Source organism: Tiliqua scincoides, chromosome 7, assembly GCF_035046505.1.
Source record: "Tiliqua scincoides isolate rTilSci1 chromosome 7, rTilSci1.hap2, whole genome shotgun sequence".
Taxonomy (NCBI): Eukaryota; Metazoa; Chordata; class Lepidosauria; order Squamata; family Scincidae; genus Tiliqua; species Tiliqua scincoides.
Genome location: NC_089827.1, coordinates 55835786 through 55847793, shown reverse-complemented (window position 1 = coordinate 55847793; position 12008 = coordinate 55835786). Strand labels below are relative to the sequence as shown.

Genomic DNA, 12008 nt, shown 5'->3' with positions numbered 1-12008 from the left:
AGGGAAGCACAGCTGAGATCTTAGTTAGGGGAATATGTGCCGAACAGGAGATTGCTGCAGCCAAAAGGTACTGGAACTGTGAATAAGGGACAAAGCAAAGCTGGCCCAAGAGTTCCTTCCAGCCTAATTCACATCATGATCCCCCCACATCATTCCCCCATCCTTTCCCCTGAAGGAAGGTTGGTTAAGGAAGTGGCAGTGTGCTCTTTTAATCACTGACAGGCAGGATCACAGCAAAAGCAGGATCCGGCACCCACCAGCTTCCATATTGGACACAAAGAGGCGGAACATTCTCATGGCAGTCTGCTGGAAGCAGGCCTGGAGTCCCTTGCTATCCCTTTAATTGTATCTGATATAGATGCAAAGCTTCGGTGGGGGGAGGAGGAGGGGAGCGTTAAAACAAAGAGCCTTTTTTTTTAAGAGAACCAAGAAAACGACTCCCGCGCTTCATTGCGGATGCCAAAATGATCACACAAAGGCACATTTCATTACTGAAATTTCATCACGCCAACGTGATTAAACGCCAGAGGGAGGGGGGAAAGGCGAGGAGACTTGTAAGCTATAACTCTCCAGATTAACCTTTTACTGGCGAGGTTGCTGTGAGCGCACCACGTATTCCTTGTGGTTTTAGTGCCTGCTCGTGTTGATAGCTGGTAATCATGTCCCTCTACCTGCTATTTCTCCAGATTGCCTCTAAAACCACTCCCAATTTTTTAAATCACCTTTCTCAGCCGCTCATTCCATTTACGCCTATGAGGAAATCTCTAGTGGCTTGGGTGAGCAGACAGACAGACAGACAAGGAACAAGGGCTGTCTGTCAGACTTCTGCATCCACTCCAAGTCTGTCTTATCAGGTGTAACTCAGGATGGCCATCATGCGGTTTTTGCAATTGGTCAGCAGCCCCAAACATGTGACAGAGCATCCATTCAACCTGATTTCACACTTAGATGGTAAATCTATTTTCTGCCATTAAAATGCATCATGGAAGCCCATAAATCCTGCAGGGGAAGCAGATTTTTAGATGGCCTGCCCCTCAAGAGGATTCAACTGATTTCAGAAATGCCCTGCAGGATTTGTCAGCTACTCTCACTGGCCCAAGACCTCCTGACATCTGAGTTGGCTTGCCAAATGCTCCCCTCCCCCACCCAATGGTGTGCCAGCCTTCGTTCATCCCCCTCTCCAGTGTTCTAGCTCAGCATTCCCCTTCCCTCCACATTCCCTCTTCACCCCCCTCTTGTTTTTCCAATGGCAGAGGACATGCAGTGGAGGCAAGAGGACATACATAGATCAGTGCCCCCCCCTACACACACACACTAATCTGCTGCCTGGGGCGACTGCTTCAGTGGGCCTAATGGAAGGGCTGGCCTTGCACCAGACTTCTGATCTCCAGCCTAGTTAATTATTGCAATCAAAAACTAACCCAAGCTTTTGTTGTAACTACTTCTTGGTGCCCTTCCCATATTTCTCCTTGGTTTACTGAGGAAATCCGCACAATGAAATTGCAAGAGAGACAGTGGTGGACATCATGCGCCAAATCTTCCCAAATGCAGCTTTGAACCCATTTGAAGGCTTACGTTATGGCGGCAAAGAAATCTTACTTCATCGTCGTCATGTCAGCAAAGTGAAGTTACCCGACACTGTTCCAGGTGGAATGGAATCATTCCATCCTCTCCTACCTTCAGACTTCTGGGAATTTCATGACACATTTGCTAAATATTTCGCCAAAAAAACCATTTGCATCCAGTCTGGTTTAGATGCCACTATTCATCCAGAGCCAGTGGAGGTGTCCGCAGCATCTGTTTGTCAACTTTTATGGAATCGGTTTTAAGTATTAGTTTAATTATTTGTTACAAGATCTTTGGAGAACTGCATCAGACAAATGGCTTGCTCAACAGTCACAGTTTGTAAAAACCAATCAGAAACTACTAAAGTCTTCAGTAACACAGTAAATGCTAAACTAGGCCAGGGAGAGATGTTTGTGGCACAGAAGGAAGCTATTATTAATAGAGCATCATCAACGTGCGTAACACTTTACATGGAGTAAAAAGGCAGGTCACTGCCCCAAAGGCTTAGAATCTAGATATTGTCAAATGGGAGACAACAGTGGCAGGAGTAAATAGAAGTTTACATGATTGCTTCAATTACGTTTACATGATTGCTTCAATTACATACTCAAGCTTAGTTACAGTAGGGAAGGAGGACTAAGGCCATGCTTCTCAAACCAGTGATTGGTGCTGGTCCATGCGCCATCGGTTCATGGTCCGCAACTTAGCTTCTGTGTGGCTTCTCTCTTCCTTGAGAGATTGGAGCCAGGAAGTCTCCGGAGGCTTGCCACAGGACTTGGACACACGCCAAGCCTTGCAAGCAGCTAAGAGACAGCAGGAGAGACGAGGTGAGAGCTGATTTTTATTTGTTTGTTTGTTTAGCCAGCCCCTGGCACATAAAAAGTGCCGGTGTGCCAGAGCAGATACTTTGAAAAGAACTGGATTAAGGCATGGTACCACCAGCTTTACAAGAAAGGGGGGGTTTTAAGAAAGTATTTGAAGGAAGTGAAAACTGCATAGGTGTTTTGGGAGTCAGTTCTGAGCATAAGGGATGGCAAAGCCCATACTGAAAAACCCTCACTGAATGCAGCTGACTGGGTAAATTATAGGCCTATTTAAAATCTGCCCTTACACAGTAAGCCAGTCAATCAAGAAGTAATGGTATGGATTTTCTGGAACCATCAAGGTTCAGGCCTGGGGTGAGGATACTATCAGAGCTACTAATGCAATCTGCAGCTGGCATTTGACAAGGGAATGTGACCTTTATGACCTCTCAGTGGCTTCAACAGGACAGATCAGTGGTTCCCAAACTTTTCAGCGCTGCAACCAGCTTTGTCCTCCACATTTGTGGACACAAATCTGGAAACAACTGGAAAAATTTGCTCTATCCCATTGGACTTGCCTATAAGAATCCATGAAGTTCTGGTTTGTACTTATTAACACAAATATCTTCCAGTGGCTGCATATCCAGGTTCAGCATGTAGTGTTAATATCACAATGACCATGATTCTACTATGGTCACCCATCCAACAGTGACCTCTAGTCTAGATCATAACAGTATACTATAACTGAACACTATTCAGAACCCCTAGGTGTACAGAACATAGCTGCACATCTAGCAAATTTGCCAAAGATCATACCGCTTTAGTGCTGACCTATCTGCATTGGCTTCCAATTTATTTCCAGACCCAGCTTGACTTCATGGCCAAAGACTGGCATGTCTTTGGGAGACCTTGCATATATTCTTGCTTGCACACTGAGGCCAGCAAATGAAACTGCTCTGTATCCTCACCCATCCTTTACAACATCACTGGTTCCCAACCTGTGGTCCAGGGAGACCCTGAGAAATGGTCCGTGAGGTCTCAGGAAAAAATAGCTTTTGATCACTTCCAGCATCTCGCTGATGAGCAGTCCCCCATAGACCACCAGAGGGCAGAGAACGGACTGCCTGCAGCTGGCAGTAAAAGCAGCAAACCACAAATCTGCTCTCATAGAATAAATCCCTAATTGCAGGCAGCCTGCATTATCCACAAGCTTGGTACCCTGGATTTCTTCATCAGTGGGTCTCTGAGCCCATGGTGCGGGCCAACCTGGAGCCTCCAGTGGCGAGGGGAGCTGTTCGGAAGCCTGCATAGGCTGTAGGTGTCTGCCTGTGGCCTCTGTGGGCTTCAGAATGAAGCCTGGAATAATTTAAAGGGTGACTTCCGGTTTTCGGCAAAGACAGACAGAAGAGTCTGCAGGCTTTCAGAAGAGTCTCCAGACTAGTCAGTTCTGATCAGGTTTGGGAGGGGTGAAAACTGCAGGTTTGGAATACCTATGGTTTTCCCTATCCATGGGAGTTCCATGAACAGAATCCCTATGGATAATAAGGGCTGCCTGTATTACAAATTTAAATGTATTTTTTGTGTGTGGGAGTGGGGTGTCGCACGTGGTCCACAATTCCAATTTTTGCCTCAGTGGTCCGCAGTGTCCTATATGTTGGGAACCACTGCTTTACACTTATGGAACCTAAAAGGAGAGCAGACAGGGCTTTTTCAGTCATGATACCCTCACTCTGGAAGTCTTTGCCTATAGAGTGTCAGTTTGGTCACTCTTTGCCAGTAGCTTACAACATGGCTATTTCCAAAGCTTTTATCGGTTACTACCAATTTAACAACTCAGCTGATTACAATATTTTAAACAAGTTGCTGTATCATAGTTATTGGTTTTAAGGAATGTGGGTTGTTTAAAAGTTCGTTGTATGTTACTTTTGACCATTTAAAAAACACAAAAAACAAAATAAATGTACTATCCATCTTCTATATACAAAGATAAGTCAGCATCTCATTCAAAAAACTGGAATGCAAAGCTGTATACACTGTCTTTGATCCAAGTGTCATATCCAAATAGCTATTTTCTTTTGATCAAGAGTACACATTCCCTCTGGTGTTGTCTGTCACCCTTTGGGCACCCCACATAGCTTTTTCTTGATGGAGGGAGGTTTACTATAGCCAAGTTTAAGAACCTTCTTCCTGCTATTTTGGAGAGGTATGCAGGGTTTCAATGGAAAGACTAGATGTACTTATGGTACAGCTATAACTGAAACAGGAGCAGGGCAGTTGGAAAGAGATGCACTGATACATACTGTACAGCAAAGCAGATTCCTATACATGTCAAACCCAGTCACTCTAGGTAGGGCTACTCATCAGGGCAACTGCGCTTCCTGCTGTAGAACTGCCACTGTAAGGGGATCCTGTTGATTGATAAGAAGCCGGGCAGGAGCAGGGAACAATGGGAGATTTGATGAGAGTTGCTCTGTGATACTCCTGAGAAGCCCACAGAGCCAGTCCTGATCAGAGGGGAAATTGGGGGTTTCCAAGGCAACTTGCTCCCAGGCACAAAGGCATGTTTGTCTGCTGGCAGGCAACAGAAATGTCTCCTCTACTACAGGCCCCTGGAAAAGGGTGTAGGTCAGGGGAGGGGAGAAGGGTCTCTCAATTTCCTTGGAGGGCATCTGGAAGCCTGGCAGCTGCAGGATCCCTTTGAAATGGCTTAGGTAGAACATGATGGGCAGAATCAAGGGCAGGGGGAAGCCTCTTTTGTGCCCCAATGCTAGCTGACAGCTGAAATGTTTCAAAGGCAGCAGGCATCTCCATTTTGCATTGCAAAGGCAGAAACAGGCTAAACTGCATGGATGTGAGAGAGGAATTAGTTGTAATGTTATGGAATCTAGCCATAACACTAGACTATATTTTCTCCCAAGAACTAAGCTGTGAGAAGGAAGAAAGAGGACACTTTTACAGTAGAATTTTAATATTTACACAAAAATAAAAAATTATTTGCAGTAAAAGTGAGGGTAGGGAGCTGAAGGGAAACCAATCAGTCTGTGATAATTAGTTCATCAACACCCCAGTCTTCATAACTCCCATCTGGCAAGTATCTCCGGATAATTATGGGAATCTTCCGAGCCCTGCAAGAAAGAAAGAGTACACCTTGAGTGCACCTTGGTTGTATCATGGAGCTCTCAGCAAGGTACTGACGACACCTGATGGAGGGTGCATTATGTTGAATACTCCCAAGTCTTCCCTTACAAAGGCCTCTGACATAAAATGCCAAGTGCTCCATGAAGCTGGGAAGGAGATGCTTAGTATTTTACAGTGCTGAATCCAATCTCAGAAGCAGGTTAGACCTGACAAGATGCCCTCCCCAATGAACAGGCAACAAAGTAACTAAATAGTCAGTGTGACATGAATGGCCCTGTCAATGCTACAGCTCCACATCTATAACACAACTGTCTAGCAGAGTTTAAAGCATTCAGATACTTCACCAGTCATTGAAATGGCAACCTAACTCTGAGTGGAAAACAATAGGTGTTAAAAGCTCTTGGAAAAGTGAATGATTCAGGCCAATCCAATTTAATCCAAGTACAACTTTTTAGATCAACAATGTAATTAGCCAGCTTGGAATTTGTCCACAATATTAGGTTTATAACTAGCCGTACATCATTTTTTAAAGATCACAAGAATTTGCTATGGCCTGAAAGCATATCCAGCATGACATTTCTGGAAGTCAGTTCCTTATGACAACTATCTCAGGGCAGCCAAGCATCACAAAAACTAGTCATTCAAAAACACATATGTGATTTATGGGTGAAGTGTTAGTGTGTTTATTACTATTTCCAATTCAAGATGGAGCATACGTAAAGAAAGAAGACTTCTTGCTGATTCAAAGCATTCTGAATCTGTGCTTAAAGGACAATATGTCAGCTTCTACCCGGGGGTGGGGGTGCAGAGAGAAAATGGCATGCAAAGAAAAAATCACATGCATGCTGCTAGATGTTCCCAACTTACTTGAGCTCTTTCATGGCAATTAGCAAGGGGTCAGTCTCTCCTTCCAGCTCAACCATCACTGGGGCACACATACTGAGGAGGGGAAAAAATCCAGACTCATCAATAGGAATAAACCATGAGATGGCAGTAAAGCATGCGGCACGATTGTCAAACATGCACATTTTTCTTATAGACACTACCATACAAACTTCCTCTGGGTTATCAAACCAACTCTGCTTGTGGGATATTTATTGAGTTAAAACAAGAAAGCAGTCCAGGGATATTTTGAATCCATGAACTATGTATGTTTTCCCCCTCCTGCTTATTCAGAAAGTAAAAGCTTTCTGCCCAATACACCAATGACCTAGTTTTTATATATTTATTGGTGAATAATTTTTTAGCGCCCTAAGTTGTTTGCACAAGCACAACATTGGCTTGAAATCCTGGTCTTCTTATAGAACTACATGCATAGTATCACCAAAATATGTACTACATATCAGTGCTGTATTCATCTCTATTAGTTGAGAGATTGAGATGTTTCACACGCATCCTCTAGCATGCATGCTAGATGGATCTAGGTACCGGAGGTTGCTACCATTTTGTTTTCAAAGTAAAAGTAAGTAGTTTATATAGCAATAGCCAGCAACTGAGATAAAGGACAGAGATCTCTCTTTAACAAGATAAAAAAGCTGGTCTCCTAACTAATTTAAAGCAGCAGGCTTTCATAATTGCTTCCTAAATTACTAAATATTTGAATTCTATGGACAATGCAACAGACTGGAAGTACTTTGGAAGATATGGGAAGTTACAAGTATAGAATACAGCTTATATCAAAAGCTTCCAGGAAGCATGGCTATACATGTTACAGGATATATTACAACCTATTGTCTGCCATCCCTTGTGCATAACTCTATCCCAAAGGTATCTTCTTCCAGAGATCTACTGTTTGTGCAATTTCATAAGATGATGCCTTATAACAAATCTATGAACTTCCCAACCCCTACCCAATCTGTGCCTGCAAACAGAAGGAAACCAATGCAACATGATGCCGTGAAACCCAAGCCAAAAATCTTCTGGCATATAAGCAGAAGCTCCTATCTGCTCCCAGTTCTGTACTGCAGATTGTGCCCTTGGATGGAACAGTCCCAGATGAAAGTACCTACTCCATAAAGTATAAGGTATCCTTAAGGCATGGACCAAAACCACACTTACGCTATCTGGAGGGCACGGGTGCCAAGAACTCTGGCCCGCTCATATTTGGTCATATAGGGAGTGGTGATTCGCTTCTGGTTTGCCTGCTGCCGCTCTCCAGATGGCAAGATTTCCACATTTTCCTGACCCTCCTGTAGATTAAATATAAGGAACTGTAAGCATATTTACATGTATACATGCTCAAGTTCTTACAGATGCTTGAAGTTTTAAAATGAAGTCTACAGGAGGATTTGCATTAAGAATATTTTAAAAAACTCTGAAAGAAGATAAACATTTGGTGAAAAATATGTACCGTATCTTATTAATACTTGTGGCTGCCAAGCATTTTTATTTGAAAACAAGTAGTAAACTAAGATACTCATGTCCATAGGATGGTTAGACAGTGTCACCAAGGCAATGAACATGAATTTGGATAAACTCTGGAAGTTAGTGGTAGACAGGGAAGCCTGGCGTGCTGTAGTTCATGGGGTCACGAAGAGTCGAACATGACTTAACGACTGAACAACAACAACAAAATAAACTAAGAGCTGGTGTGTTCCCTTTGACTATACCTGAACCCATTTTCTAACCACATTTTAAAACTCTGATCATACTTGACCCTGCAAGGAGTTAGTACCACTAGAGACTGGAACCACACAGGCCCAAGGCTACAACAGACACCTCCTATTCTTGCTCTTTAGCTCCTGATCTGACACAGAAAACACATGACAAAACATCCAGGTACAAACACAAATGAGAAAAGACAGACACTGAAGAAACTGCACAGAGAACTATAAGTAAATACTGTGATTTTTACTTAGTTCATCACAAGCTTGAAGTACTTACCTCCTCAGCATTTTCTAGATCATCCAGCCCTTCATCTTCTTCCACATCATCAAAGTCATCTCCATCAAAACTAGTGAAAGAAATGCATAAAAGCCTTACATACAGTTCCAGAGCTCCAGCAGTGTTGAAAGTACTCTCTTGCTTGCTATCATTCCTATCCACTGCCCTCTAAGAGCCCAATCCTGAGCTCTTCAGCGCCAACAGCACGAGCATACCGTCAGTGCTGGATGACAAACACACCATAAAGCATGTAGGGACCATCAGCCCAGCGATGGACAAACACTGCCCAGAGCAAGGTAGGAGCTCCTTGCAGCAGTAAAGTTTGTAGGGGGAGGGGGAGGCATTTTGGGGTGGGGAGAGGGCAGGTGGGGGAACTGAGGTGGGAGGGGGGGTGGGACTGGTGGAGCCCTGCTCTGCCAGATCCAGTGCTCCATGTTGGACTGAAAAGCTCCTTTTTCATGGAGCTCCTCCAGTCTATGCTGACAAAATAACCAGCAATTTTGAATTCCAGCCTAGCCATAAACAGTGACAAGCAGATCAATCACCATCATGCAGCTTCTTCACCCTGACTGTAGTAAATGAAACAAAACCACCAAATCAAAATCCAACCACCACATACCTCATAAGAGATCAAATGGAGCATTTCCTAGCTGCTCTGTAGTAACCTTCAATTGCTGGTTAACAGTATTTTCTGTTTTTCTACATCATTAACCAACTCACAATCCTCCATCTCTGGAGCCGTAACAAGTCCAAGTCATTTATAGAAATCACTACCAGATACTCTAATAACCACTAGCTTAAATGGCTTTAAAAGAAGAATTAACCAAATGTGTGAAAAATAGGCCTTACAGTGATGTAGAACCTCCAAGTTCAGAGGCAACAAGCCTCTCAATACCAGATACTGGGCTGGAAACCTCAGAAGGGAAGGATTATTGTCTTCAGGGCTTCCTGAAGACATCTGGCTGGCCACAGTGGATACTAGTCCTTTGGGCCAGATTCAGCATGATTCCAGGTTAAGTGGAGAGGCTGACTATAGTACAGTCAGTTCTCTTTATATGCGAATTCACTTATCTGCAAGGGGCAGAATTGCCACCTGCTCCTACTATTTCTGTGACTATGTTCTGCTTATCTGTGAATATTGTGTGGATGCACTTGCGTTGGGGAGGCTTGGGGGAGCTATGAGCAGGGACACTGGCCTCTGGAAGGCTACTCTGCCATGGGGCTGGGGCAAGCTCAGGGAGGCAGGTAGAGGAGGAGAAAGCACTCCACCCCACACACACTGCTGAACTCTGTGGCCTCATTGTTGGGCCAGCAACCTTCAATGAGTTGAAGGATAGCAAACACAGAGGAGGAAGAATCGGATGCTGGAGAAGTTGATGAGTCCTTGCTGTCACCTAGCCTCACAGACTGCAAGAAAAGATTCAGGTTCATAAAGTTCATAGAGTGTATGGTGCATGAGGACTCCAGCTGAGCCTTCATAACCCTGGTGATGATGAGAGGCCAATGATGAGAGATCTCTGGAAGGCTACCAGAGAGCTGCTCTGGGGCTGGGGTAAGCCAAGGGAAACTGGCAACTAAGCTGGCAAACTTCAATGAGTTGAGGAATAGCATCAGATGTTGATGACGCCTCACTATCACTCAGTCCCATAGACTTCAAGTTAAGATTCAGGTTCATAAAGTACATAGAGTGTATGGTGAAAAGGGTCCCCTGGAATCTAACCCCATAGGCTCAGTGATCCAGTATCCACTAGGTCTGTGGTTTTCAAAATCTCTGAGTTTGGAAACTGCAGTAAGTCCTTGCAGGGGAGGGGAGGGGGGAAGGCAGCAACATGATCCCCAGGATCACATCATTCAGGGGGCTGCAGGGACTGGGATGCACTTACCCTGTGTACCACAGGGAGCCCTGTGCTAGCGTCTGCAGGGTTCCCCATGTTTCTAAAAATGAAAGTGGAGCAACCGTGTTCCACTTCCGGTTTTGCGGAGGTGGAGCGTGATCACTCCACTTTCACATTTGACGACCTGGGGAGCCCAGCAGACGCTCGTGCAGGGCTCCCCGCACCCCGGGAAGGCTGCTTCAGGGACTGGTGAGTGGATCTCAGTCCCTGCAGCCCCACTGGCTTCTTCCCTGCCCCCAGCAGAGGCCAGAGCCTTCAGGCTGGGGCAGGGCTTTTCAGGCTGGGGCGTCACGACGCCCCAGCCTGTGGGCCCTGGCCTCTGCCCCCTTAAGGGGTGGGGGCAGCCAGGAGGCACGGAGGAGGCAGCAGCATAACCCCCAGGATTGCGCCGCTCAGGGGAGCTGCAGGGATTTGGGCCCACTTACCCAAGCCTCCTGCAGCCTCCCAGGGGTGTGGGGAGCCTGGTGTGACCCTCTGCAGTGCTTCCTGCAGCTTTGAAAGCGAAAGTGGAGTGATCACACCCCACCCCCGCTAAAACAGAAATGGAGCATAATCGCTCCACTTTCACTTCTGAAGCCCTGCAGATTCTGGGAGGCTGCAGGAGGCTCTGGTAAGTGGACCCAAGCTCCTGAAGCCCACCTAAGTGGCACAATCCTGGGGATCGTGCCCCTGCCTGCCCCCTGCCCCGCTCCACCCCACCCCCGCAAGAACTGAGAGCAGCTAAAACTCTCTTAGGGCGTTTGAAAACCGCTGGGCTGGGGCATCGTGACGTCCCAGTTTGAATACCACTGCACTCGGTTTTGCAGGAACCTGACCCAACTGCAGCAATTTTCAACCTTTTCCATCTCAGGACACACTGACAAGGTGCTAACATGGACAAGGCACACCATCCGTTTTTTGACCGCTGCCAAGGCACACCATGCTGCCAGTGGAGGAGGGGGCTCAAATCCCGCAGTTGCCCTACTAATAAATGGCCCTCCCCAAAGTCCTGCAGCACAGCCGTGGACCGTGCAGCACACCAGTATGCGTCAGCACAGTGAAAAGCAAAGCCTTAGCAGGTATCAGGAACTGACTGTATTCGAGGGCCTGGGGGACAGGCGTATACTCTGCACATGCAGAAAAAGCATTCTGGATTTAGAACCCAATCCTATGCCTGTCTCCTCAGAAGTAAGTCCCATTATAATCAATGGAGCTTACTCCCAGCAAAGTGTAGCTAGGACTGCAGCCTCAGGACCCAATCCTACGCCATGGTCTACTCAGAAGTAAACCCATTATAGTCAGTGGGGCTTACTCCTAGGTAAGTGTGGACAGGACTGCAGCCTTACAGCCCCATCCTATCCACACCTTCCTGGGAGTAAGCCCCACTGACACTACTGGGACTTACTTCTGAGTAGACATGCCTGGGCTTGGGCTGCCTGTCCTCCCGGGGCGGAGTCCCGAAGGGGGCGCAGGCAGAGCCCTGCTGGAGGGAGCCCGCGGTTCTGCCTCTTCCTCCAGCCACTCAGGAGTCCCCGGGGGAGGCCAGAGGCAGGCAGGCAGGCAGGCAGGCAGCCCTCCCCCAAGGGACACTGGTAGACTGCCCCTGAGCATGGAGGCTCCACTCACTTGTCCTCGTTGTCGGACATGCCGCGGCGCTCCCAGCCTCAGCCACCACCAGCTTCCACCGAGCACGCAGCGCCGCACAAGCACTTCCGGGCCAGGGCCGCCGCCGGCGGAAGGGGCC

General features: G+C 46.5%; 1 protein-coding gene across 1 annotated transcript; it reads right to left on the bottom strand.

Annotated features, from left to right (window-relative positions):
* Positions 1-5319: 5319 nt before the first annotated feature.
* On the bottom strand, positions 5320-11999 carry POLR2F (RNA polymerase II, I and III subunit F). Its single transcript, XM_066633482.1, has 5 exons — positions 11891-11999; positions 8391-8460; positions 7566-7696; positions 6375-6446; positions 5320-5494 (listed from the first exon to the last, which is right to left on the bottom strand). The coding sequence occupies exons 1-5, from the start codon at positions 11908-11910 to the stop codon at positions 5404-5406; spliced, it is 384 nt and encodes a 127-aa protein (XP_066489579.1). The 5' UTR covers positions 11911-11999; the 3' UTR covers positions 5320-5403.
* Positions 12000-12008: the final 9 nt, after the last annotated feature.